The sequence below is a fragment of the Equus przewalskii genome, chromosome 7 (genome assembly GCF_037783145.1).
Source record: "Equus przewalskii isolate Varuska chromosome 7, EquPr2, whole genome shotgun sequence".
Taxonomy (NCBI): Eukaryota; Metazoa; Chordata; class Mammalia; order Perissodactyla; family Equidae; genus Equus; species Equus przewalskii.
This window is the reverse complement of record NC_091837.1, coordinates 25,420,229-25,447,985: the sequence shown is the minus strand read 5'-3', so window position 1 is coordinate 25,447,985 and position 27,757 is coordinate 25,420,229. Positions and strand designations below refer to the sequence as shown.

At 62.6% G+C, this 27,757-nt stretch overlaps 1 protein-coding gene across 45 annotated transcripts in view; it reads left to right on the top strand.

The window, feature by feature from the left end:
- Window positions 1–27,757, top strand: part of NCOR2 (nuclear receptor corepressor 2) — a 205,749-nt gene that overhangs the window by 101,349 nt on the left and 76,643 nt on the right. For 39 of the 45 annotated variants that reach the window (XM_070627241.1, XM_070627248.1, XM_070627250.1 and 36 more), the window contains 6 exons: window positions 6,445–6,511; window positions 13,123–13,295; window positions 14,038–14,131; window positions 16,739–16,917; window positions 20,289–20,343; window positions 22,496–22,594. In XM_070627241.1, the coding sequence (XP_070483342.1) occupies window positions 6,445–6,511; window positions 13,123–13,295; window positions 14,038–14,131; window positions 16,739–16,917; window positions 20,289–20,343; window positions 22,496–22,594 (667 nt within the window). The remainder of the gene's footprint in view (window positions 1–6,444; window positions 6,512–13,122; window positions 13,296–14,037; window positions 14,132–16,738; window positions 16,918–20,288; window positions 20,344–22,495; window positions 22,595–27,757) is intronic. The other 6 variants (XM_070627252.1, XM_070627251.1, XM_070627256.1 and 3 more) reach the window with 1 other exon arrangement.

Here is a 27,757-nt window from a genome sequence, read left to right as displayed (position 1 = left end):
ATTACACTGAGAGTTTGACGTACGTTTTATCACTGAAAGTGAGTAATGTTTTAAGCTGAAGGATGTGCATGGTTCCAGGTTGTAAAAACAACCATAGAATCCAGATAAAAAGGGGAAAGCGGTCCATTTGAGTAACATTGGCGTGAAGATGCTGCGGCCTCTCCATTTGAGTGGAGTACCGCTGTCCGCTGTTGGGGCCGCGCCCGGTTCCTCCTCCTGTGGCCGCCGTCAGAGGCGGCTCGGGTCTCCCGGAGCGCGTGTCGGCTGAGGGGTGACCCCCATGGGGCGTGCTCCGAATCTGACCCGCACGGGAACGTGTTTCAGTTTAGATCCCGGAGATGAGTCCTTTTAAGGTTCCTTCTGTGGTAAGTGGTCACTTTTACGTTAGAAACATAGATGCGTAAGTAAATTATTTCAACTGATTCGTCCTTAAAGTTTTTAATTTTTTTCCCAGTTTTCCACTAAAATCAGGATTACTTCTGTATCTTTAATTTCAGTGTGATCATCGTTAAGTTTGCAGACGTTCGTTTTAGAAAATGCAATGACGAGGGGAAATGGGGTGATGGGAGAGAAAGTGAGGGTGCTGTTCACCCCGGGGATCAGGGCAGGCCTGACAGTTGAGCGGACCCTTGGGGGCTGCGTGCCAGCCGGCCATGTGGGCCTCCCAGGCCTGTGGAACAGGCAGTGCAAAGGCCCTGGGGCTGGACTGCGCCGGTGGGATCACAGAGAAGGCCAGCGTGGCCCGAGGGGGTCGGCGAGGCTGAGGAAGGGGCAGCCAGGGCTGGGAAGGGGGCGGGTTTTATTTACATGCAAAGGGAGCCAGTGGTGAGGTTTCTGCTGGGACGTGATGTGCTCCGACTTGTGGTAAAAGCTCGCTCTGGTGGCTGCCGGGAGGGAGGATGGGTCGGGAGGCCTTGACGGAGGTCGCAGCAGCTGTCCAGGCAAACTGTGGTGGGGGCGCAGGCGGACCCCGGCCCCACGGGAGCTGCAGGGGGGGATGGTGTGGAGGGCCGGGGGCCTGGGCAGCTGTGGGACGGGGACGCCGATTCCTGAGGTGGGAGCTGAGGGCACGGGGGCGGGTTGGGAGCCGTGAGCATCTGCCGTGTGGGTAGTCACTGACGCTCAGTGCCTCAGTTTCCCCCGTGACATGGGGATAGTTACAGCTGCTGTCTCCTGGGGCCGCTGAGCGTCAGTGAGTTCCTGCCCCCGAGGCACCGAGCTCAGCGTCGGCCCGGAGGAGCGGCATGTGGCTTTGATTCTGTTTACGTTGTCTGCAGGGACCAGGTTATTGCCCATTGGTTCATTTGTTCATTCGTTCATTCATTCGGTCACTGAACCAGTATCCCGTGAGCGCCCGCTACGTGCCGGGCAGCACTCTGGGCCCTGGGAGACGGCAGTGACGGGCCTGCCACGCCGGTGGTGCAGGCAGTAAACACAGACGTCGGTGACGCATTGACAGCTTGTGAGGACAGTGGGACGGATGGGGCCGGGCAGCTGGGCGTCCTGCTCTCAGGGGGCAAAGCGGCTGCCGGCTCCCCCCTTGCTGCACCGCCCCCGCCCCTGGCCCAGTCCCCCCTCCGCCCGTGGCTGTGATTGCCGCCAGGTGCAGGCTGCGCCCCGCAGGCCTGGCCTGTCGCTTTAATTTCTCTGCGTCTGTGGGGACGCGGAGTGACAGTCAATTTCACGCTTGGCTTCCTGCGGCCGTGTCGCTGTCACCTGTTCCCACCTCCCTGCCCCCGCCACCTGGCGCGTGGGGAGCTGCGGGCCGGCGCCCTGCTCTGGGGGGCTTGCTGTGGCTCCAAGCCCAGGTGCCCATGGTCCTCAGAGCTCAGGCTGCAGGCAGGGGGGTGGGGGGTGGGGCAGCGGGGCTCCGTCAGGTCAGGGCCTGTTGGGGTGGTGGGTCGGGAAGCCCCAGGGGCTTCAGGGAGGGGTCAGGGAGCCGCCACTGCTCCCGTGTGGTCCGCGTGGCCGGCCTGTGGGCAGCCCCGGCCGGGTCCCCACTCTCCTTGACCGGAAGGCGGCTGGTCCCCTGTGTTCTCTCCCTCGCCTGTCCTTCCTGTCCCGCAGCCTGATGTCTGTCTCTCCCGCCTCCTTAGGTGCCGGCTGACTGGAGCCGGTGGCCCCGGGCTGTGCAGGCAGAAAGGGGGTACTGCTAGGCTGGGTTCTGCTCACTGGTCTTTGTGTCCTGTTTTGGAGGTTCAGAGACATTAAGTGACTTCCCCAGGGTCACACAGCCAAACTCCAGGCCAGCCCGACCTGCAACGCACCCTGTTTCCTCTCCAAGGTCCTCGGTACCTGCCCCCTGTTGCCCTGCTGAGGTGGGGTGGCCCCTGGTGCTGTGCCGGCGTCAGCTGGTCTCCCGGGAGCGCACTGGGGCAGTGCTTGGCTTCCGCCTCAGTCACCCCATGTGGCAGCCTCCTCCCAGGGCCTCAAGGCCCCTGCACCCAGTGCTCTCTCTGGATGCCCCTCCTTTCCCCTCCGAATTCCCCGTCACTGCCACGCCCCTGTACCCAGCGCTCTCCTTGTTTCCCTCTGCTTGCCCACTCCTCTGCTTCTCCCAGGCCTCAGCTCAAACCTCCCTTCTTCCAGGAAGCCTCCCCTGATTGCCCCAAGCTTTCCTTTTCCAGAACCCCAGAAGCCCCAGGGCCAGGCCCTGGGAGGCTCTCCTCAAACGAACGGCCACAGTGTTTGTATTTCCTTGTTGCTCGTCTGCGGTCCGGGGTCAGGCAGCGAGGCCGAGGGCTCCTCACGGCTGTGCTTTTTCCAACCCCGACTTCTCCAGGAGGCTGTAGATGTGCTTTGCACGCCGTGAGCGCCTCCACTGGCGAGCTCATCCTGTGCTGGTCCGTCAGCCCTTCCAGAGTCCTGTGAGACTGTCCCTTATTTTTGCTGGACAAAATCTCAGCATAAGAGATTTGCAGTAAGCTGTTGCATCTCTGATACCAAAACACCACTTGGGACAAAATGAATACTCAGGAAATGTTTACTGGAAGAATGTTGAGCAAGTGGACACCCCAAGTCTGATGTCTAGGGGATCGCAAACCCAGATGCTGCTTCTGGGGCGGGAAGGAAAGTTAGAGTGGGCTGGGCTGCTGGGAGGCAGTAGGGAGTGGTGGGGACTGTGGAGAATGGCGAGCTCATCGCCCTTCTAAAGAGACAGTTGGGCCTCAGTTCCCAGTCTGTGGCCTTGAGAGAATGTGGCCAGACCCCCGGATTTTTCAAGAGAAGCTGTAAGTTCAGCTTGTTATGCAACAGCTTCTGGTTTTCAATGCTGGCAGTGAGTTCTGCTGTTTTAGATCCTGCGGCAGTCCAAGCAGCACGCTCCGGCTGGCTCCTGGTGGCTGACTGCTCCCGCTCGCAGCCCGTGGCCTCGACATTTGTCCTGTTGGCCGTGGGCGGATGCCTCCGGGTGCCAGGCTCCTGCTTACTTTGGAAGCCAACCCGGATCGGCCCGGGAGCGTCCATGCCCGGCCCTGGCCCTGATGGAGAGGTGGCCGCACACATCCCCTCTGCCCCGCGGGACTCTGCTCCTGCGGCCTGGCCGGTCGGTGATGGCCGTTATCCGAGGGCGGCCGGGAAGCCGAGAGCTGCAGTGGTCCTCATGGGCATGGCGGCTGGAAGCAGGCAGTGGGGCATCGGCGGGGCCTTCGTCTCTGCAGGCTCCGGGGAGCGTCCCCCTGCCTCCGTGCACGTGTCGCGGCCTCCCTGGCGTTCCTCGGCCGTGGGCTCCTCGCCCCTGCTCCCTGCACGGGCCTCCTCACCGTGTCTCTCGTGTCGTCTCTCTCTGTGTGTGTCTGTCCCCACGTCCAGACTTTCCTCCTCTGAGGACCTGGCCACACGGGGTGAGGGCCACCCTAACAACCTAATTCTCATTTGAGGACCTCTGTCAAGCCCCGATTTCTCACAAGGTCACATTCTGAGGAGCTGGGGGTCGGGACTCCAACCTCTTTTTGGGGTTGGGACACGTCTCACCGCATGGCGTGCACCAGGCCCCCTCCCGCTCCGGAGTGGCCTCTGCTCGAGCCTCCCCGTAGCCTTTCAAGACGGAGCGCGGCCCGCCGTTTTTAACTATCTATTTTAAACTGGCTGGATTCACAGAAGGGTCACAAAGGTCGTGCAGAGAATTCCCGTGTCCCCTGACGCGGACGTCTGCGCCGCTGGTGCGCTCGTCACACGGGGAGACCGCGGAGGCCGTGACCGCGCTCCCAGCTGGCGGCAGACTGTCTGTGGGTCATCCCGGTTCCCACTAGTGTCTGTCTTCTGGCCCGAGGTCGATCCCAGTTCCGCATGGCGCTTCGTCCTCGTGTCTCCTTGGTCCCCAGTCTGTGACGGTTCCTCCTCTCTCCTTGTCTTTCCTGGCCCTGATGCTTTTGAAGAGCACTGGTCAGGGAGTCTGTAGAATGTCCCTCAATGTGGGTTTGTCTGATGTCACCTCATGAGGACACTGGGCCTGTGGATCTCGGGGAAGAGTCCCACAGAGGGGAGCGAGGCGCCCCTCCCATCGCCTCGGTCAGGAGCGCCTGACGCCCACGGGCCGGGTGTGACCGCCCGGCTCCGTGGATGAGGGTGGGGTCTGCCTTGTTTGTCCTCCCTCGGCCGCTCTCCTTCTCGGCCGTCCTCTGCGCAAGAGAAGCGAGTCCGCACTCCAGCCTGCTGTCGAGGGGAGGGGAGGGGAGGGGAGGGGAGGGGAGGGGAGGGGAGGGGGCTCAGCGCCACGTCCTGGAGGAGGAACGACAGAGAGTGTGTGGATGCGAGTTAACCCGCCACGATCGTTAGTAAACATCTGAGGGAAAGTGCCGCGAGGCTACGCAGGTTCCCTGCTTCTCCTCCAAGTGTCGCCCGTAGGTTTCAGCCGCGTGTGTGGAGCCCGCGTGCAGCGCTGGCCCCGTGCTGTCCCCCGGGGCCTCCTGCGCTTGCTGCCTGGAGCTCTGTGCGCAGCGTCCGTCCCTCTCCCGCCTGCTTGGTTTCCTCAGTCGTTTATTTACGTGGGCGCGGACTCACGGTGCCTATTTTGTTCCTTCGGCTCTAACCCTCTCTTCTCCGTTTTGCCGCTCGCATCGTCCCGCTGGGGCACCTGGGGTCGGGGGGTCCTGTGTCCCGATGCTCTTTTCCTCTTGGCACTTTCGTACTTGAAGATGGTCTGGCTCTTGTGCGGTTCCTGCCCCGGCTCTGGAACCAGCCGCGCCTGCAGGGAGAACTGGCTCCTTGTAAGGGAGAAACCAAGACCTCGCTGCTCCAGGCCCGTCGCTCTGGGCTCTCATTGCTGCTTGGCCGACTCAGCTGTCCGTCTCTCTTTCAGTCCAAACCCTTGACTGTGTCCAACCGACCAGGCCCTGTACAGCGTCCCTCCATCCTGCTCGTGTCCTCTCCCCCTGCGCTCTGGGCTTCCCCCATACCCTCCAGCCACGCGGGCCTTCTTCTCTCTGTTCTTCAGTTACTCCCAGTTTGTTCCTGCCTCAGGGCCTTTGCACCTGCCGTGCCCTCAGCCCAGAGTGCCCTTCCCTCTGGATCTTTTCATAGCTGGTCCTTCTGGTGATATAGATCTCGGCCCAAGGCCGTCTCTGAGAGACTCTTCTGCACCTCTGAGTACCTGCCCTCCTACCCCGTCACTGTCCCCACCCCACTGAAATTCTCAAATCCAGCATGGTGCTGATTATCTTCTTTGTTGTCTTGCTCACGGCTGTGTCCCCATCGCCTGGAACAATGTCTGACACAAAGTAGGCACTCGGTCAGTGTTTGTTGGCTGAGGAGATGAAAGCATTGTGCTGTTGTTCCTATGTTTTGGATGGGGAAACTGAGGCTGCAAGACCGTCTGAGATTTGCTCAGAGACCCCTGTGGTGGAACGAGGGGCTCTGGTCTCCACCTGTGTGACTAAGGACCCCTGGGGCCCACCCTGCTCCGGGTGGGGGAGGCCGATGTCAGTATCGAGGCCTCGAGGTGGGGAGGCCCGGCCGACGTGAGGCAGCAGGACCCCGGAGCAAGCGTCACCCCCGCGGCCCCCAGAAGTGGGTGTGGCCTTTCCCTGGGGGATTGTGGGGTGTGGCTGGGCCTCTGAGCCTGTCGGGTGTCCCTGGGGTCCCAGGAGGACGCTGTCCGCTGCTCCCGGCAGCCCTTCCCTCCTGAGGAGGAGGGGGTGTGGGTGTGGTGCCTTCCTGGATGGGGCCGGGTGTGAGGACGCCCACCTCCCTCAGGAAACGGCAAGGGGCCTGAGGTGGGGGGCAGCGGGCCAGGGGGTGCCAGCCGGCCTGGCTCGGACACCTGGTGCCGGCACTGCCTGCCGCAGGGAGGGGCAGGCTGCACTGGGCAGATCTCGCTCTGGGGCTGCGGGGTCTCTTTCCCGCCGAGGACCAGATGGGGGTGAACTGGGGCTCGCTCTCAGCGGGAGGAGAGCCAGGGGGGCCACCTGCCGTGCGTTGCTGACCGCCCTCTGCTGTCCCGCCTAGAAACCAGGCCATGCGGAAGAAGCTCATCCTGTATTTCAAGAGGAGGAACCACGCTCGCAAGCAATGGGTGAGTGCTGGCTGCCTGACCTGTGCACTGCGTGCCCCGCGGGACCACGTGCCCGCGGCCCACTGAGTGACTGAATGTCCATGTGGCCCGCGGAGGCCTGGGACCAGGCCCGGATTCCGCCTCCTCTCCGCCCGGAAGGGGAGAAGGCAGGACGTAGGCTGGGAAAGCGGGTTCCTCATCAGAGGCCCCCTTGTCGCTTTCCAGGTGGAGAGAGAGGTTTGTCGGAACAAACGGGGACCTGGGTGGGTGGGGGGCTGGGGCTGCCCTTAAATGAGGCCCTCCTGGCCTGCCGTGCCCACATCCAGGCCAGGAAGGTGTGGGTGCAGGGAAGCGTTGAGGCCCCCTGCCTGCACCAGCGGACAGGGGCTGCGTCAAAACGGCTTGGGGTGCTACTCCTGCCTCCCTCTGCGCACGCTGGCCTCGCAGCCCAGGCTAGGAGAGCACGAGGGAGGGATCCTGGAGTCATGGTTACGGGAGCCGTTTGCATCGCTGATTTGCTGGGACGTCAGGGCCAAGTGACAGGGGGTGTTCCTGTCAGTATTCTTTCAGCTGCAAGGGGAGGAAGAGCTGGCTCAGGTGGGCTTAAACGGTAAAGAAATTTGTGTAGCTGGAGAAGTCTGTTGGGTGGAGTTCAGGAGTGGCTCCATCAGGTTTCACCTCTGTGTCTATGCAGGCTTTCCCAGCTCTGTGTGTTAGTACACTGGCAGACTGGCTTCCCCGTGGGGCCTGAACTCCTGCAGCTGGTTGAGTCTTCTAGAGCCGGAGACAGCTGCCCGTTCGCAGACTACCTCCCAAAGCTCCGACTGGACCACTTGAGGGCAGGGTCCCTCTTAACCAGTTTCTGAACCCGCCCTGCTCTGGCCCCAGGCCTCAGCTGGGCCCTCAGAGGGCAGAGACACTTGCCCAGATGCTGGGCAACTGGGAGGCTGCGTGGCGGCGCTCTGGACCCCAGGGCCCTGTGGGGTGAGGGGTATCGGGCTTCCCAGCCTTTCTTCCTCTGCTTCCTCAGACCCCCAGATTGACTGGGCAGAGGGGTGGATGGGGTTTGTGAGACTGGGTGTCCCAGCTCATTCATCGAGTTAAGAAATATGTTCCGCGGACCTGCCACAGGCCTGGCTATGCCGTGCTGAGGGGCAGACACAGTGAGAAGTGCTGTGCAGAGGGGTGGGGACAGCCTGCACGTCCCCGGGGTGGTGACCTCTGTACTGAGGAGGAATGACAAGAAAGGACTGGCCGTGTGACGATCTGGAATTCAGAGTGTCAGGCAGAGGGCAGGCCTGTGTGAAGACCTTGAGGCAGGAACCAGCCTGGGGTAACGGGATGGGATGAATGCAGCCGGAAGGTCTGGGTACCGCGCACGAGGGTTGTGGCTACCGTGAAATTAGAGCCGTCTGCCCTCAAGCTAGGACAGAGTGTTTAGATTGTATTGTAAACACAGTGGGACACTTCATTTACTCCGAATGAATGTATTCTTAGTAAAGAATACAAAGTCTTTATTATAAGAATTTTTAGTTACTTAGAAAATTTGACAGTCATGCAGGAAGCGTGATGGAGTGCAGTGAACACGGTCTCGAACTGGTGGCAGTTAACAGTTCTTTGTGTGTGTGCGTGTGTGCGCACGCGAGTGTGTGTGCGAGCGTGCGTGCGCACATGTGTGTACGTTTGTATGCATGTGTTGCACACGTGTTGACATGTGCACACATGCATGTGGGTGCACACATGTGTGTGCACATGTGTGTGCTCATGTATGTGTGCGTGCGCATGTGGGTGTGCGTGTGGCGCAGAGAGTTCTGTTGGCCTGATAGGAAGCGGGTGACACCCGATCCCTCCACCCAACGCTCCGGCTCATGTCCTGGGCTGAGGATGGCTCTGTTCTCACACCTGGAAACACACAGTGAGTGTCCAGCGAGGCCACAGGGCCGTCCCGGGGGCCTGCCAGCGGGGCTCGCCGGCGTCTGGTGTACGTCTCAGAAGGACCCTGCGGCTGCTGGGTGGCGCTGGGACCCGTGGAAGTTCTTCAGAAATCGCTGGTGCTCCTCCGCTCCCTTGAGTTGGGTGTATTTGGGGACGAGGAACTGGAGACGTCTCAGGAATTTGGGTGGCGCTGCAGCCACACGGAGCCCATCGTGGGAGAGGCCCCGTGAAAACGAGTCCACAACCATGGGGCTGATTGTCTCGGTCCCACTACACGTCATCATGAGCCCAACGCCCTGTGTCCCAAGGTCCCAGCGAGGCCTGGCAGGGGGCTGAGTCGAGGGGCCCAGACCTCAGGTCAGCATGTCCCCACCCCCCGCGAGTCAGCTGCCTCAGAGCGGGAGGGGGACCCACTCCCTAGGGTCCTGGGACCCGGCTCAGTGCCCCCCGACCCCCAGAGCTGAGGCCTCTCCCCAGCGGGCGCCCTGCCCTGCCCCCACATGGCCCCCCGGCCGCCGGCCTTCCTTGGGGAGCTGAGCCCGCCCTGCGGGGCCACGCTGGGGGCCGGGTGTGAGGCTGTGCTGCATGTGATCTGGGGGAGCACTCTCCCCCGGCCTTGCTTCCCTTGCCTCTGAAATGGGGGGTCCTGGTGAGGATTGAGCGGATGCTGCAGGGTCCCTGGCGACGGGAGCATGTGTGATGTGGCGCAGCCTCGCGGGATGGGCTGGACAAGGGCAGGCGAGGTGGCCTGAGCGTGGCAGCGTTTGCCTCCTGGGGCTGCTCTGACACACGACCCCGAGTCAGGGGCCTTAAAATGACAGAAACGTCTCTCTTACAGGCCTGGAAGCCAGATGTCCAACGTCAAGGTGTGGGCAGGGCCGCCTCCCTCCGGGCCTGTCGAGGAGGGTCCTTCCTGCCCCCTCTCCTCCGGGGCCCTGGACAGCCCTCACTGTGGCTGCGTCCCTCCCCTCTGTCCCCTCCCCACCCCGCCTTTCCCTTCTCCCCTCTCACGGTGACTCTCATCTCCTGTGGGATGACCCGTCTCCTGACCCTTAATTACATCTGAAAAAGCCCTTTCAGATCAGGCCACCATTACAGGGTCAGGAGTCGGGATGTGCACGTGTCTTCCTGCGGGTCTCTCTTCAATCTATCACAGCGGTATTTTCGTGTTTTCAGCATTGTGGGCTTTTGCACGTTGTCCCCGCCTTCCTTTTTACTTACTTATTTTGTTAGAGGAGCTGAAGGTCAGCCCACCCCCTCGTGTCGCACCTCCTAGTTTCTCGTTTTTCTGTCTGGCCTTTTCCTGGACTGCACCGCGCCCCCCCCACCCCCGCCCCCACGTTGCCCTGTCAGGACGGCGGCTGGAGAGCCCAGCGCCGTCCCCCTCTTGCCGTCAGACCCCACGGCGCGAGGAGCTGGGAGCCCCACTCTCAGCACGGCCGCCTGGGAGAGCATCCCTGGGCTCAGCGCCGAGGCCTGCGGGGGGCCGCGGGCTCGCTGAGGGCGGGGAGGGCGCCAGGTCCCAGGTCACCGCGGTGGGCAGCTCCCCGGCCGGCTGGCCCCAGCACCCTCCCCGACGCTGCCCTGCTTTCTCACTGCCCCTCGGCTGGAGGCTCCTCCCATAGGTTTGGGGGCATCCCGGGCACCCCATCTTGATGCCTCCCTGCTGCAAGCCGCATCATGCCGTGCCTGGCAGGGCCGCAGGGGTTCAAATCCTGGCTCTACTGGGCGATCAAGGCGAATCATTTGCCTTCTGGCCTCAGTTTCCCCTTCTGTTCGGTGGGGATAATATTAACACCCGCCTCGTTGGGCTGTTGAAAGAGGCTGCATGCACTGTGCTCAGGCGACACCTGCCATACGGTGGGTGGTCACGCAGTCGCTGCATGCTGGCCCCAGCGTTCATGTGGGATGGTCCGGGACTCTGAGCAGCCAGGGCCGTCTCGAAAAAGAACAGCTGCGTGGACGACACACACGTCCCGATTTCAGACATATTACAAAGCTCCGTAATCCAAGCGGCCTGATTCTCAGTGGAGCGGAGGAGAGAGCCGGAAAGGACCCTCACGTCTGGGGCAAGCTGACTTTCCCGCTCAGGGAGAAGGGACGGCCTCTTCAACACATAGCACAGGGACAGCTCGCAGAATTAGCACAGTATTAACTCGAAGTGAGTCAGAGACCTTAACATCAGAGCTAAAACTGTGAAATTCCTAGAAAAACCCCACCGGGAGACTCCGGGTGACCTTGGCTGTGGCAGTGGATTCTTGGGTGTGACACCAAAACATGAACAACAAAAGGAAAAACACATGCTCTGGACTTGATCAGAACAGTTGTCGGCCGCTGCCCTCAGGACGCCCACCTCCCCGCTCCCTAATTGTGAGATTGCAGGCTGACAGCCCAGCTGCGGGTTCCCGCCTGAGAAAAAGGGATGGTGGTCGTGGCCTGTGGGGGGTTTGGGTGCGTCAGTCCCGGGGAAGATCTCGGCTCTGTGCCTGGCACGTGACGTAGGAGCGCTCAGCCAGTATCAGAGGTGGTGATGATGGTCATGGTGGTGATGTGATGGTCATGATGGTGGTGACGGTGGTGATCTGATGGTGGTGATGGTGGTGATGGTGGTGGTGATGGTGGTGACTGTGGTGATGTGATGGTGATGATGGTGATGGTGGTGATCTGATGGTGGTGATGGTGGTGATGTGATGGTGGTGGTGGTGGTGATAGCGGTGATGATGGTGATGATGGTGGTGATGGAGAGGAGGAGGAGAGGAGGAGTTGCATGAGTGAGAGGCTTGGGGTGGGGTGACCTGTGGTCACAGGGGCGCAGCCGCCCTGTTCCTTTTCCTCTGCAGATTCTTGCTCCTGGCGCCCCGCAGACCAGCTTAGCTCTGCCCTGGCCTCTTGGGTGTGAGTGAGTGTGTGTATATATGTGTGAGTATGAGTGTGTGTGTAGTGTATGAATGTGTGTGAGTGTGAAGGCGCATGAGGATGTGTGTGTATATGTGTCAACGTGAGTGTGCGAGAGTGTGTGTGTGTGTACATGTATGTGAGTGTGAGATTGGCTTCCTCCCCAGGAAGTGGGACCCCCCCATGGGCTCCTGCTGAGCAAAGTCTCTGCTGCGTGGTGGTGGGGCTGCAGCCCCACAGTGTGGGGGCCAGTGCCCCAGCTGTCAGGGGACTGAGAGCACATCCAGTGCAGTGGACGCAGCACAGGCGACAGCAGGCGGCATGGTGGTTAGATGTAGAGGGGACTTCCTTGTTGCCACTGTCCTTAGAGCTGCTCGGGTCTTTGTGCCCAGTGCTTGGGGTCAGGCGGCCTGGCCAGGTGTCCCCTTGTGGGCGTTCCTGCCTGTGTCCCTTTGCTCTGCCTGGCCGGCCGGCCCTGCTGCAGACCCACTGGCCACTGGGCAGAGAGCCTGTGGTGTTGGCTTCGCTTGTCTTCACCGGGAACTGCGTTATTTTCCTCTGCTGGTGTCGTGAGGTCTTGTCACCTTTTCCCATGTGTTCTTGCTCTCATCCTTCAGGCCGAGGCCTCTCTGGTGGGTCGAGAGTGCAGGAGGGGCCTGCTCTGATGGTGGCGTGGGCTGGTCCCTCCGTGCTTGTCCCGTCCCCAGAGGGGCTCTCCAGGGCACATTGCCACGAACATGTGTGGCCTCGTCTGCCCTGGACCCGCGTCTCAACCTCCACCAGGTTCTCGGAGCAGCCCACATACGTGTGGGGCCCCCAGGAGCTGGGGGTTGAGTTCTGCTCCCCCCCAAGCTGGCCTAACCGCCCCTTGGGGGCCATCACGCTGCTGGCTTAGTGAGGACCAAGGTCACGGGTTGCCTTGGTGGGAAGCTGAAGTCCGGGATGGGGCGGGGTGTCTGGCACGAGGACCAGAGAGGGGTTTTCTGATTGTGCCGCAGTGTCGAGAGGGCGTTCAAGCGAGACGCCCAGACCGTGCCATCTGTCCACCGCAGCTGTCAGAGATGGGGAGATCGGGGTCTCGTGGCAGCCAGGCACTCCCCGCCTGCTCAAGGTCCAGGTCACCTTGGAGACGTGGAAGCCAGGCAGCTACGTTCTGGGGTGGGCTAGGCTGGGGTCTTTTCTCTGAGGTGGCCCTGTGGTTAGATGTGGAGAGGGACTTCCTTGTCCTGGACAGACGGCAGCTCGGGTCTGCACATCCAGTCCCCGGGCCTGGGAGCAGGGCTGAGCCTGAGGCTGGGGAAGGAGGGGCTGTTCAGAAAGCGGGTGCTCTCCGGGGCCGCCCCGGCCGGGCAGACATCTGGAGGTGCGCTGTCCCACACGGTGTTCTGCGACGATGGGATGGTCTCTGTGTGCGCGTCCACTGCAGACAGTAGCCTGGCCACATGTGGCTGCTGTGCTCCAGAAACGTGGCTGGGGGATCAGGGCTCTGAGTTCTAAAAGTTCCCTAATTTTATGGGATTTGAACTTAGCCACATGTGGACGAGGACGCCTTGTGCGAGGCTTTTCCGGAGGGAGGCCAGGCGGGCGGGCCCTTAGGGCAGCCTGGGGCTTTCCTTCAGCAGCGCAGGGCTGCCTGGGTCTCGGCGTGGTTGTGTGTGTGACTGTGTGTGACCGTGTGCGTGGGGGCGTCCAGCCTGCCTGTCTGCCCATGTGGCTGTGCACAGCGGCCTGGAGCCAGGGAGTGGGGTGTCCAGACGCAGGAGGAGCCACGTGGTCAGGCCCCACCATGCTGTGCCTCCCAGGAGCAGAAGTTCTGCCAGCGCTATGACCAGCTCATGGAGGCTTGGGAGAAGAAGGTGGAGCGCATCGAGAACAACCCCAGACGGCGGGCCAAGGAGAGCAAGGTGCGCGAGTACTACGAGAAGCAGTTCCCTGAGATCCGCAAGCAGCGCGAGCTGCAGGAGCGCATGCAGAGGTGAGTAGGGGCCGGGGTCTCACTTCCTCCCGCCCCCCTTTCCCTTCCGCTGACATCTGTCCAGGACCTGGCTCAGCTTGAGGCCTTGTCAGCACAACAGCCCTGGCCGGTGTGAGATGGGGAGCACAGCGGGGTCTCAAGCTGGTGGCCCAGGGGCCGAGTCCATCCCTCAGGGCCTGCTTGGCCTGGATGCTTATTTGAAACTTAAGTACGTCTTGGTGGAGCGAGTTCTCCTTCCCGTGTGCCACGGCTGCTGCCTGCCGGCCTCGTTCACCTGACGGCCCCACAGCCCCTGAAGGCAGCTGAGTTTGAGACCCCTGGTGTGGGTGAAAGGGGCAAGGGCTGCCTGGCTTGGAAGCGGATCAGGATGCTGGGTTCATGTGGTGGCCGTGAGGACTCCGTGAGACCCTGTGAAGGCTTGCCCAGCGCACAGTCGGTGTTCGGTGATGCGTGGCTGTGGTTTCCAGGTGTCACAAGTGCTCCTTCCCGGCCCCGGGAACTGGGTGCCACTTTGTCCCCAAGTTACAGGAGGGGAAACCGAGGCACAGATCCCACGAGGCAGAGCTGAGATTTGAACGTGGATCTCTATGGCTGGTGCTCCTGAGTCAGGGTGGGGGCCCCGTACCTGGGGCCGGCCGTGGGGGTGTGGGAGGCATGGCCTGGTGCCTCTGGGGAAGCCGTGGGCTCAGGTCTGTGCCACGGCACCTGCTGCGCGTCCTGAGTGTGTCACTTTGGTCTCCAGCAGGGTGGGCCAGCGGGGCAGCGGGCTCTCCATGTCAGCCGCCCGCAGCGAGCACGAGGTGTCGGAGATCATCGACGGCCTCTCGGAGCAGGAGGTACGGCCGCGGCCCCGAGACGGGGGTGGGGGCCTCAGCAGGAAACGGTGTTCACCCCGATGTTGAAATCAAGGGGCTTGGCCCCAAAGGGCGGGCAGAAGCGATGCAGGGTGTTGGGGAGGAGCCGTTGCCCATGCCCAGGCCTGAAGGACGAGCGGAGACGGGCGTCACCGGGCCCTGGAGGACGGGCCCGTCTGGCAGGACAAGGCAGGGAGGGAGCTGGAGCATTAGCACTCTTGCTCCCCCACCTCCCGCCTCCTTTCTGTGCCCCTCCGTTGGCCGAGCCGACCCCAGGAGCCAGAGGGCTGCGGGTTCTAGGTCTGCCTCTCGGGGCCCAGAACACGGGCGGATGGACCGTTGCCACACACCAGCTGTCCACGTCCAGCAGGCCGGGACCTTCTGCTGGGACCCCAGCCTTGCCAGCTCAGCACGGCCTCTGTCTCCCCAGGGGCCTCCTGGCGGGGCCTGGACAGCTGCAGTTCAGCCTGGGGTCCCTGGCTGGGGTCACTGGGGTCCAGGGCTGGCCGGGAGGTGGAGAGAGGAAGCCTCTGCTCCTGGGGAAGTGCTGGTGCCGGCCTGGCCCCTCCCGGGTCTCAGAGGTCAAGCATCTGACGTGCCGGTCCCCCCACCAGCTGTGTTCCCAATGAAGGGGGTGCCTGGAAGAAGGAGGGACGCGTTCCTCCTCCCCGGGACTTCTGTCCAGATGGCATGGGTTGTGGCTCCAGCTCAGTGCAGGAGCCACGAGCTGCACGTGGCTGTTTAAAGTGAAATCAAGTAAAATGAGATACGATTAAAAATTCTCTTCCTGGGTTGCACCAGCCACGTTTCAAGTGCTTGGTGGCCGCGTGTGTTCATGACCCCCACGCTGGACAGGGCAGGAAGTAGACACCCCCGTCGATCGCTGTGGAGCTGTCCCTGGGAGAGCGCTGCTCCAGGCGCGGATTCTCAAGCTGGACAGGCTTCAGAGTCCTGGGGGGCCGGGCACCTGGTTTAAGTGGAGGTTTCCTGGGCCCCCCAGAGAGGTTCTGATTTGGCCCGTCTGGGCGGGGCCCAGGGATCTGCATTTTTACCAGGCTGCCTGCCCGATTCTGACGCGGGTAATTCAGACTGTGCGGCCCGTGAAAAAGCCTCCGTTTTAACACTTCGCATGACGGGTCCCTGTTCCGAACACCATTCAGTCCACAGAAAGCAGAACTCCGAAGCCTTTGCTTACAGCCACACCCACGGCTCTGCCAGCGCCCAGCCAGCCACTGCTGTGGCCTCGTGCACGTCCCACGGCTGCCGCACGTGGGGGCGGTTTGCCCACAGAGCCGGGGGTGGCTGTCTCCCTTGTGTTCCCCTCCGGACGAAGGGCGCCTGGCATCGCGGCTGACTCGGTGTCCCCCTCCCCCCAACGCCAGAGGCCCACTTCCCCAGGTGCTGGCCGCAGGAAGATGCAGCCGCCCTGTCCCCGGGGGATGTTGTGGGGTGGCGTTCAGGGGAGATGGTCAGAAGGGGAATTCAGGGCAGAAACTTCACCTCAGGTTCCCAGGAGGGGATGGGGCTGGGAGAGGGGCTGTCCATCCATCGCTCCGGAGCTTTGGGCAGTCATGGCTCACGCCCAGCGTGGAGGAGGCAGGAAGGCAGCCCATCGGAGGGCCGAGCACGGTCCTGCCTGGGGGAAGTGTGCCTGTGGCCGTGCCTGCAGTCTGCCTTCGTTGGGTTTCTGGGGCAGCAGGACGGGGGCAGTGTCGGTGCCAGGGCGGGGGTGGGGGGTGCCCAGGTGTGGGGAGGCCCAGGCCTCGGTGGGGACCCTTCTCCCAGCGGGGAACTCAGGGCTCTGCCCCTGTTTTGCTGCCCGTTCCTGTTTGGATCGTTGATGGGGATTAGAGAGGTGGGATGTGGGAGGCTGGGCGGTGGGTCCTCTGAACGAGCTGACCTTGGCTGGGCTTGGCCCTCGCCTGCCTGCCTGCCCGCCCGCCCGCCCGCCTCCGGAGATGGGTAATTAATCGCCAGTAATGGGCTGGCTGCAGAGATTTGGGGAAATGAGCACAGCTGAGTGGTGGCTCAGGGCCTCTTAAGAGCCATCCCGACGCATTACGAGCGAGCCGGCTTGGCTCCGCCGTGGGCAGCCGGGCAGGCCCGTCCCACGTGGGCACACGGGCAGGTGCTGATGCCAGGGCTGGGGCGGGTGGTTCTGCAGTCTCCCGGCTCCCCTCCCCTGCCCTGTGCCCTCTGAACCTGGGCGGCTGGGCCCTGTCTGCCCGGGTGGTCGGCCCGCTGGGCTGAACATCTCTCCTGCGGTGTTGATGGCGCTCACGTCTCCAAAGGGCAGATTGATGGCTTGCTGTCGCTGCTGCGCTCTGTGCTGAACTTAGAGCTCTGCCCACCCTAGACCTGCCCGGGCTGCCTTTCAATTCTCCCTCCCCCGCATGGCTATATCTTTTAGCTCATCCTTCTCTTTCTCTCTGGTTTCTCATTGTCCCGCTCTGGGTCGAAACATCTGTTCCCCCCAGGCCTCACCTGGGTCCCGAGGGCCGGTGGGACCCCCCTCCTCCCCAGCCCTGCCCCCCCGTCTCGTCTCCCGCTGTCTCAGCCGGGCCCTCTGTCTTCTCCCTTTCCCGCCAGAACCTGGAGAAGCAGATGCGCCAGCTGGCCGTGATCCCGCCGATGCTGTATGACGCCGACCAGCAGCGCATCAAGTTCATCAACATGAACGGGCTCATGGACGACCCCATGAAGGTGTACAAGGACCGCCAGGTCATGAACATGTGGAGCGAGCAGGAGAAGGACACCTTCCGTGAGAAGTGAGTCCCCGTGGTCAGTGTGATGCCCGCTGGGCCACCCCAGACCCCTGGACCGGCTTCCTGGGACCGCGTGACGCGTGGCCCCGAGCTGGGGGCTTCAACACCCGAAGTTTTGCTGAGTTCTGGAGGCTGGAGGCTCAAGAGCAAGGTGTGGGCGGGGTCGGTTCCTCCCGGCGCTCGGAGGGGTCCGTTCTCTGCCCCTTCCCGGCCCCCCGCGGTCCCCAGCAGGCTGTGTCAGTCCTCGGCTCATGGATGATGGTTCCATCTCCGCCATCTCCACGTGGCATTTTCTCCCGTGTGTCTGTGTCTTCTCCTCTTGTGAAGACCCCACTCACACTGGATGCGGCCCACCCACTCCAGCGCGACCTCGCCTTAGCTAATTGCATCTGCAAAGCCATCGTTTCCGAACGAGGTCATATTCGGAGGTTCCGGGTGGACGTGAAATTTGGGGAACACTGTTCAACCCAGTGTAAGGGCGGCCTCCTGGGAAATGGGGCCGCGTTCATCAGAACAACGCGGAGGAGCTGGAGGCTGGACTGAAGCCTGGGGAAGGGATGTGGCTGGTGGCTTTGGGGTTTTCATTTTTCTTTGAAAGTGGCTATTCTCGAGCCCGTCCTCTATCCCTGACACTATGCGAATGTGCTCTGGGTTTTGTGCGTTTGTCCGTCTTATCCCTCATCACAGCGTTGCCGTGGCCATCCATTACACAGGTGAGGAAACGGGCTCAGAGAGGTTAAGACACTTAACAAAGGCCACACAGCTTGCCGATGGAGGAGGCAGGGCTCAGCACAATGGAGAGGCTTGTAAGGGAGGGGATGTAGCCGGAGTGGGGGATAGGGGGGAGGGGGGCTGGCTTTGGAAAGCAGAGGTGGGGCTGAGACACCAAGAGGTGGAGCCTGTGGCTGCCCGATGGAGAAAGCGCTCCTCTCTGACCAAACTCAAAGGTCGTGTCCCAGGGAACCGCATCCCGAGCATGAGCGCCGCTCAGGATCCAGAACCCCCGTGAGGCAAGAGAGTGGGAAACTGAGGCACAGGCGGAGGCCTCGGTGCTTGGCCAGGAGGACGCGTTGGAAACAGGCTCTGCCCCCTCAGCCGTGGGGCCTCCCCTCCGCCTCTGGAGAGGGCCGCATCGCCAGGGGACTTTCTTGAAAGGAGTTGACCGTGTCCCAGCCGCCTGCCGTGGGGCCTGGGCCGGCTCTGACTTTGCAGGGTCTCGTGGCCTCCAAGTGCCAGGCCGGGTCCTGGGCATGGCAGGGTGCTTTATTCCGGGCAGACCCAGGACTCGGAAACCAGGAGGAGCCGAAGAGGGTCCGGGGTGGGAAGTAACATTGCGTAGAGCAGCTCTGCTGGTGCAAACGCCCAAACCCGCAGGGAAATAGAGGACGCGGGAGGGGCGCGCCTCCCCCGGCTCCCGCCATCTGCCCAGGGCCTGCCGCGGGGGCGTCGGGGTTCCGCTCAGAGACGGACCAGCCGGCCCCTCTTTCTGTCCTCGGGATCGCGGGCGTGACTGTTCCGCTGTCACATCCAGTCCTGAGTACGAGGAGGAGCTGTAGCTCGCAGACGCCAAGACTGACGGTGGCGTTAGGGATTTCAGTTTTCTGTGGTACCTTTGATGTTTTGATTTATGCTTTCTTAGAAAAACAAAATGTGTTTCTGGGGTGCTCTCCGTATTTCAGTCTTTCTGGAGGTGTCGTGTTGCTATTCTGACTTAGTGATTTCACCCTCTGTTAACGTAGTAGCTGCAGGACAGGGCACCCAGGCTGGGCTGGTGTCTGCTGGGGCGCAGCTTGGCAGCCCTTGTCTTTCAAGGAGTGCGGTCCCGGGGCGGCCCGGCGGTGCAGTGGTTAGGTTCACGCTCTGCTTCGGTGGCCCAGGGTTCGCAGGTTCAGATCCTGGGTGTGGATCTAGCACATCAAGCCATCATGTGAGGCGTCCCACATAAAATAGAGGAAGGTGGGCACAGATGTTAGCTCAGGGACAATCTTCCTCACCAAAAAAAAAAAAAAGAAAAAGAAAAAAGAGTGTGGTCCTAGTGGTGGTCTCATTTTCAGCAGAACCGGTAGCACTCAGGCCTTTGAAAATCCTGTGCTGGTGGTGTGGAGGTCCACTGCTTGATGGCTCTGTGACCTTGAACAGCCGCTTCCTCTCTCTGAGCCTCAGTTTCCTCATCTGTAAAACGGATGTAGCGGTGGCGCTCCCTGGTGTACCTGTTGCGGTAAATTCTCAGTAAACGCTGGTCGAGGATGTAGGCGGCCATGGGAGAGGGGAGATTCCTCACTTTGGTTCCTGGTCTCCTGGGGCCCCATCTCTGCTTGGGGAAACCCCGAGGAAGGCATGTGGGGGAAGGAAGTGTCACCGGGGCAGGAGAGGGAGGGGGAGGGAAGGACTCTGTCTGGAAGACAAGGGCGTGAGGCAGTCCCGGCCTCGCAGGCTGTCTGAGGCGGGATCCCGGGCGGGGAGGCCTGCCCTCCGACTCTCAGCTTCCTCCGGGAAGACAGACGCGGCCCTTCCGGATTCTCCAGTGTCTGGTAGGGGAGCAAGGGAGGGGCCCGCTGGCCTCCGGCCCGATCAGCTAGGGGGCCGGATGCTGGCCCAGGCTCTCTCGGGGGGCCCTGGGGCCCCTGCCGCACCAGCAGCCACTTCTCTCCCCAGGGAGGCTGTGGGACGGGGGCACGTCGTGGGGACGGCCAGGCCGAGGCTGGGCCTGGGCCAGCGGCTCCACCCAGCCTCCCTGGGGCCCAGGCAGCCGTGACCCACATCTGCACCCCACTGTCCGCCTGCTCCTGTGGCCCTGACATTTCAGCCCGGCCGAGCCGTGTCCCAGCCATTCTCCCGGCTTTGCGGGAAGCCACTTGGTGGGGCGCCAGCTCCCCGCCGCCCCCTCTGTTTCAGTCCCTTTTTGCTGCCTCTCCGTGGGCACTCAGGGCCTCTGCTGCCCCCTCTCCTGGGAGGCCTGGCGGCCTCTTGGCCCTGACCTCTGACCTCGTGGGTGGGGGCCCCGCGTAGGCTGGCCGAGGCCCAGCCTCCCAGACCCGCCAGAGACAGAAACAAAAGCGCGTTTTAAAGGGGGGTCCCTACCGAAGCGCTGCATGGCGTGTCCTCATTTTTCCTGGAAGCCGCCTCCAGCAGGACAAACAAATATATTTTCAAAGGCACTGAAACCAGTGACTCACCCCGAGGAACGCCCTCTCCCTGCCGGCCGGCCCGCCCGCCCCAGCCCTTCCCACAGCCCTGGCCGCCGGCTCGGGCCATCCGAGCGGGGCGGCGCCCACCAGCGGGCCCGGAGATGGCAGGCGCCCGCGAGCTCGGCAGCCGCCCCGCCCGGCAGCCCCCCTCGGCCCCGGCTCACGCCCGCCCTCCTCTCCCCACAGGTTCATGCAGCACCCCAAGAACTTCGGCCTGATCGCGTCGTTCCTGGAGAGGAAGGTGAGTGCCCCCCCCCCCCCGCCTTCTCCTGCGGGCAGCCGCTCCGCCGGGCCTGACACCCCCTGCCCCACCTCCCCCCATGGCAGCAGCTTGTCCTTGCCTGTCGGTCCTGCCCCCCCATCCCCAGGAGAAGCAGCCACAGGCCCCGCCCCAGCTTCCTGGCCTCAGGGCGGAGTTCAGGCTGGGAAACCCCGGAGAGCTGGGTGCCAGGTCTCCCTGCAGCCGGCGCTTGGCTGTGGCGGGAGCTCCTTGCAGGTCGGGCACTGGTTCTGGAAGCCACGCTGCACCTGCGTCCCAGTTAAGGCTTCATGGGCAATATGGTGCCCTTCCAGGCTGGACGGGGGCCCTTTCCAGGTCCCCTGATGGTCACTGTGTGCTTCTCACACCCCTGAGGCCGGGCCAGGCGTGTGCCCGGCGAGTCCCCATCCTCTTTGGACAAACGTTCCCTAGAACCGATGCCTGAACCCGATCCTGCCCGCGGACCCGGCCTGAGGTGGGGTCCCTTTTTGCTCCAGCTCCCCCTTGGCATGTAGACACAAGGCATCCCCAGAGAACGGTGACGCCCCCTGCGTGTGCCCACGGGGCTGGGCAGTGCCCCAGAGGCCACAGGTGGGGAGAAGCGGGCTCAGGGGCCAGACGTGGCCCTCTGCTGGAGTCGGCCCTTGGAACCCCACGTCACATCATGGGGTGGAGGGGAAGGGCCCCCCACGAGGGTCTGTCCGCTGGGGCTGTGAGCAGTGTCCTCCTCAGCCACATCTCTCAGAGCCGAGTGTCTGTCCAGCCCCAGCCTGCAGATGCCCTGTGCCCAAGGCTGCATGCTCCCTAGCTGCGGGGGGCGGCCGGAGCAGGAGCCAGCCGCTCCATTGAGAGGGGGCGGTTGTTCCCAGCACCTGCCCTTAAGAGCTGATGACTGCAGCAGGAGGGGGGTGGGCCGTGGGGCAGCAAGGCCTCCCCCGGCCCGAGGATGGCGCAGAGCAGCCCGATGACCAGCCTTTCTCCAGTTAGCACCGGCTGCCCGCTCAGGCGGGTCCCCCGGGCTGGAAGCATGGGCTCAGGAGGGGGTTGTGAGCAGCATGTTTGGGAACCGAGAACAGAGGCCTCCGTGCTGGAGAGTGAACTTGGTGGTGGTGTTGCCGAGAGGCCGCCCAGGCTGACTTGAATAGGGCTTCCAGAAGGGTCTGAAGCAGGGGCAGGCCTGTCCTGATGGGGAGCGAGGCCACCGGCAGGGCAGAGGCTCGGTGGACCGGCTGGCTGGTCCCGTCTGCAGGGGCAGCTCTCACTGGGGGCCAGACCGCCGTCGCCAGCGTGGGAGCGTGCCCTCCTGAGTTGTTCGAGGGGCACTCGACCCCCACGTTGCCCACAATACGGGTGTCTGGCTCCACGACGTTTCTCTGGAATGTGTTGTGGGTTGGGGTTGTCTGGGGAGCAGCCCCGTTCCCGATGCGTCCCGGGGGAGGATGAGGACGGGGCTGGAGGCCCTCAGGAAGTGGCCCCCTCGGTGGCTTCCCGGCCTCGCCCCTCTCTGAGTGTCGCCAAAACGTGTTATATAGTGTCAGTGATGGCCACCAGTGTGAGCAAGCGGCCAGCTCGACCCGGCCCCTCGGCCACAGTGGTGGGCTCATTGCCGTGAGGCTGGCTGCTTTCCCAGGGTGCCCTCTTACTGTCCCGTTTGGACGGGATGTCGGGGTTCGGAGAGGGCCGGTTGCTCACTCAGCAAGTGGCGGCTCCCGGACTCAGACCAGGTCCACGTGGAGGAGACAAGCCGTGAACGGTCCGGGAGATGGAGAGTTGCCCGGGGACCTTAGTCAGGCTGGGTCCACGGAGCTGGGAGGACGCGGCTCAGGGCCCCAAATACCAGGGAGGCAGAAGCTGGGGTGACAGAGAGGACACCCCAGACCGGGTGGGGGCGGCGTTGAGTTGCCCAGCTGGGAGCTGGAGGCCTTGTCCCCCCGGGGCTGGCGGACGACAGCTCTGTGCGGGCACCGTCCCAGGTCCTTCCCGTGTTTACCTGTGACCTCCGCGGGTCCCCGTGACAGCTCTGTGCTGTGAGTGTGCCCCTCACACAGGTGAGAAAACCGAGCCGCACAGAGAGGTTGGGAGCCTGGCCGCGGTCACCCAGCAGCCGGCCCCCTGAGCGCCCTTCTCCCCGCAGACGGTGGCCGAGTGCGTGCTTTATTACTACCTGACCAAGAAGAATGAGAACTACAAGAGCCTGGTGAGAAGGAGCTACCGGCGCCGCGGCAAGGGCCAGGTGAGAGGCGGCTCCCAGCATGCTCAGCGGCTGTGGGTGTGGCCGGCTGACATCCCCGCGTGATGCTCAGCAGTGGCTGCCTGGGTTTGGGCCCCGAAGTGGCGGCCGGGACGCCCTCTCTGGGGTGGGCTGCCCACCCCGGCAGCAGAGACGAGAGCTGGGAGAAATGGCCACTTCCGTTCTCAGCATGGAAAATTCTAGAAGTCCCGGCTTGGTGACCCGTGGTCCCTGTGGGAGAAAAGGCCACATTCCCAGAGTGAGGGCTGGGTTCCCAGGACGACTTGGGCTGGCCCACAAGCTTAACATCTGAAGTTTCAGGAGTTCTTTGTGTTTATTTTAACGAACATTTGGGAGAAAACCATAACAGTACTGCCGCCTGCGGTTTCTCGCTTGGGATGCGGCTGGACTGTTCAACTTAGAGCAGGGCTTGGCCGACTGTGGCCCGCCACCTGTTTTTGTGAATAAAGTTTTATCGATGCACAGCCACTCCTTCGCGTAGTCGCGCTGTGGCAGCTTTCCAGCTACAACCGCTGAGTTGAGCCGCGATGACAGAAGCGGCGGAGCCTTTTATTTACTCTCTGATCCTTTGCAGGAAAGGTCTGCCTACCTCTGAGTTAGAGGAGAAAGAAGATGCTTTAACAAAATAGTCAGTAAATAATGTGAAAGACGCCGGGGGGTCAGCAGCACACGTTTTAAAGGGGCTCCTGGGTGCTCGCGGCTTGGGCGACGGAGTGAAGGGGTTGTGTCTCCTCCAGGCTGCTGGGAATCGGCCCAGAGCAGGTTCCGGGAGCGCGAGGCGGGAGGAGGTGGGCCCGTCCGCAGGCGGAGGGCTTGGCCGCGCTGCTCTGAGACGCTGGACTGTGGCTGGGGAAGCCCGTCCTTCCCAGGGTCTCGCCGGGGGCCCCCCGGGGGAAGTGACGCAGGCCCGTGGGCGTGAGCTGGGGTGAGAGATCGGACCCTGTGGTCATCTCTGGTGGGTGCCCCCTGACATTGGGGTCTCCGAGCTCCCCCTGGGCGGCCCGCCTTCCCTTTCCCAGCCTGGCGAGGGCAGGACCCTGAGGGCATCAAGTTAGCCATCACCAGTGGGGTCTCAGTGTCCGCTGAGATCAAGTCCCACAGCCTGTGACGGGTTGGTCCACGCGGCCTCCTAACCCGCACGCCGTGTCTCCTTTCTTGCTTTCCGGGGACTGTGCGTCAGCTACACGGGCCGCTCTCCTGCTGGCTAAGCCTCCTGGGAGGAGGAAAGCGAACTTGTTGACGGGGGGCGTGGGCAGCCCCTCACCGTGTTCTGAGTATCGGGCCAGAACCATCAGGACCGAGCATCGGCCCTCATTGGCCCGGATTGTTGAGGGGTGGCTGCATTTGGTTTGTGGATGGGTTTTCCTCTAGAGCTTTGTGTAGCCACAGTTGGCCAGCTAACAGGTGTGTAAAACCGAGGCTTCCTGGCATGGAGCTAGTTAATTCCCAAGACCGAGCTGTGGCGTTTTAGAAATTGAAGTGCATTCAGGAATTATTCCAGACTGAGAGGCAAACACTCAGGTAAATGCCAGGCAGGGAGCATAAATATGCTGAGATAATGAGAGGCAGGAGGGAGTGGTGGGGACTGTGGCAAAATAGATGGGGAGCTAAAGGCCTTAGATTTATTTTAAAAACATTGTTAGGCATTTGTTGAGCACCTCCTGGGTGAGTTCTCTTGCTAGTCTCCCCAGTTCCCCCATGCTGCCTTTGTGGGGGCCCTGTGGGTGGCCTCACGAGGCTCTTCCAGGTGGCTAGGCTGGGGGACCTGGAGCAGAAAGGTTTCTGAGTCAGGTGGCAGGAGATGGGGCCCAGCTCCTCATTCTCTGCTGGGAGCCACATTTGCACGGAGGGAGGTGAAGACGGTGTGTGTTGAGGTCGTGTAAGGAGGGGTTATCCCTGGACGAGTCTGGGGGTGGGGTGCCCCACATCTCTGGTCCTGGCTGCCACACTTTTTGCTTTGTGGCATTAATGCCTGGCTTGTCGACTTCTTTGTCCACGGGACGTTTGTGTGCTGGGCATGGGGCTCTGTGCTGGTTGTATAGGCCAGGTGGACACAGGCGGTTCCCAGACAGCACGCCAGTGGGCGCCAAGGAGTGAGGGCCCCAGAGATGAGCTTGAGGAGCAGCCCCTCGGGTGGACAAGGATGGAGGCGAGGGTGTCCTGGGCAGAGGGAACGGCAGGTGCAAAGACATGGGGGCCTGGGCGAGAGCACGGTGCCCCCAGAGTCTTTGGGACGGGGGTCTCAGTTTCCTCCAGGGCTTGAAGGAAGGGGTGGAGAAACATCATGGGACCTTCCTTCTGTTGCTTGTTTGATGAGTAAATAGAGATGTTTCTCTCCTCCGTGGAGAACAGATGTGTGAACGTGCCGATAATGACAGCTCGCACTTGACTCTGTGTCCGTAGGAGGCAGTGGGGAGTGATGAGGCCTGTGGCTAACTAGAGAGCTTGTACCACACGTTGGCTCCAGCTGACTCTTGGCCGGGTGGCCTTGTTTTACCAGATCTGATTTTTGTTGATGAGCTGGAAATCTGGATTTATGTGAAATTGTCTGGTTTTTGAATCTTAGGTCGTGTAAAAAACGATAACAGTAAAACACTGCATAGGCTGAATAACTCACATTTGCTCTTGGAATCTGCCCTCAGCCTCCAGTGTAAGACCTCTGGGTTAGAGCGTGGTCCGACTAGGGGAAGAGGTGATGAGGGGATTGTGTGACTTGGGACAGAGGCCGGGTCTGGCCGGGCCCTGGGGAGCCTGAGAAGTCTTACAGGCGAGGAGTCACGTGTTGCCTCCTTTCCTCTGGGTCGTCCCGGGTTAGCCGTGGCATCGGCAGCGCTGAGAGATGGGGCTGCTCTGCTGACTCTGACCCCCTTTCAAGCTGGTGGCTCCCAGGATGGAGAGAGGACGCCTCTGAGCTCTGCCCGCTGCGGGAAGAGAGAGGAGAGCTGGGCGGGAGGGCCGTCTGCCTGGGAGAGGCCGCGTCCTTGGGGCTCTCCTCCCTCAGCCAGCCGGGCTGCTAATGAGGTGCCGGCGCGGTCCTGGCTCTGCCAGCCCCGGAGACTTACGCAAATCCTGGGAGGGCTTCTGTGCCAGGCGGAGCCACTGCCCTCACAGCCACCCACCGGCCCTGGTCGTAAATACGGAAGAAGTGGGTCAGCCCGTGCGTTCACTTGGGGCCGTAGCTGCCCTCTGCCCCGTGACAGTGAAGTAAACGGCAGGCGCAGGCCCCCAGCCCCTCATGTGAATCTGAGGTGCAGTGACCGGAGCCAGCCTGAGCTTTCTCTCCTTGGTTTTACAAGACCCGTGATGCCACTGACAGATCTCCCCATGGGAAGGGCGGGGGCTCCCGCGGCCTGCAGTGGGGGCATGGAGATGGAGGGCGCGGGGGGCGTGGTCTCCGGGGGCTGATCCTGTGAGCAGACGTGAGGCAAGCAGGCAGACCCTGTGCTCCGTGTGGCCAGAAGCGCCCGGTGGGAATGGGCGGGAGGATGACTCACCTCGGGCCGGAGCCGTCGCCCTCTGCCTGGGGTGCACGGGGCACCGATGACAGCACTGCTGTCCCAGCCTGTGTCTGACCCACGCTCGTCCCACCCCTGGCAGCTCAGGATGTGGGATCAGGCGGGAGTCCCAGGCCACAGGGGTCCCTGCCCTGTGCCACCATCCCTGGCAGCCTGCCCCGGGTCATTTGTCCCCGCTTCTCCCTCTGACCCTGCTCTACTTGTGGGCTTCTGGGTGCACAGCACAGCCTTTGCGCCTTGTTTCCTTGGGCCACCACAGGAAGACAGGTAACCGGCGGTTCCCAGCAGCGGAGACGTGGAGGCCTCAGGGCGGGGCTTCAGCTGCAGGAGGGGCCCCCTCTCGGCACATCTTCTCGTGGGACGGAGGCCAAGCCAGCAGTGGGGGTTGTACTTCTTGAGGGGAGCAGCTCAGGCTCGCTCCACCTCCTGGGTCCCCCTAGTTTGGGAAGCGGATGTAGGTTGTCTCAGCTGATCTTCACTGGACCCCTTGTCGGGGGGACACTGGGAGGCCAGGGAGGCATCGGAGCCCTGTCGGCTGCCCGGGCTGCTCGGCCCTGCGCGGTGAGGGGACGGCGCTGCTGCTGACCACCAGGGTGGTGGTGATGATGATCATGGTGGTGCAAACAGCGACAACGATGGCGACGTTCGCTCCGTGCCGGCTGTGCCTGCCGGGCTCTGTGCTCAGGGCTCCGTGCGTTTCAACGCTCAGCAGCTTCGCGGGAGAGGCCCTGTGCTTGCGCTCGCTGCACACATGAGCGACAGAGGCCAGGGAGGTGAAGGAGCTCCCTGAGGAGTCTGAAGCGAGTGGCAGATTTGGGGGCTGGGGGACCCCAGTGGTCCCGTCTCCAGCGTTTCGGCTGAGCAGCAGGCCTGGGTGACCTCTCGGCCAGCTGCGTTGCTCCGTCTGTGCAAGGCTCTGCCAGATCCTGGGGCAGATGGGGCTGCGGGTGGGACGTGCCCCGCTGAGCCCCATGTGGGCCTTGGCCCCCTCCCCTATCTGTGTCTGCGTCTCCTTGCACTGGGACCGTGCCTCTGCCCCTGGCCCCCGGATGCCCCTGGCCCCTGTCTCTTTCGGGAACCCTTTGCCGCCCGCACCGCGTGGTCCCTGCAGACACAGAGACCTGCCTTCTCTCTGGTCTGTCCTTTGTGCAGTCTCTCCAGCACCCCCGGCCCTGTGCCCGTCCCCCCAGCCGCAGGTGGCCTGTGGCCGCAGAGGCCGTGGTGCCTCCCTGTGGTCCTGGCGTGGTTCTGGTGTCCTTGGGGCCATGCCGATGCTGAAGACTGCCACGAGGGGCCATCGGCCCGGCAGATGCTCCCAACGGGCCCTCCAGCCTCATTTCTTCAAGGTCAGTCCCCACTCCCCCACAGAGGAGTTGACGCACCATCTTGTGTTCCACCCAGGGGCATTTATTGAGTGCCTACTGCATGTCCGGGCTACAGGGCTTTACCTGAGAGCCACATCAGACCTCGATCCCTCAGGCAGTCAGAGCGAGGGCGCCAGCCGAGCCCACTCCCCTTGACACCTCACAGACCGAGCCGATTAAGAGCCGTTGAGGTAGACTCGAGGTGGGACTTTCGAGGTGTCGACAAGTAAGCACAGTGGCCCCTCTCCAGCCGGACAATCCGCTGG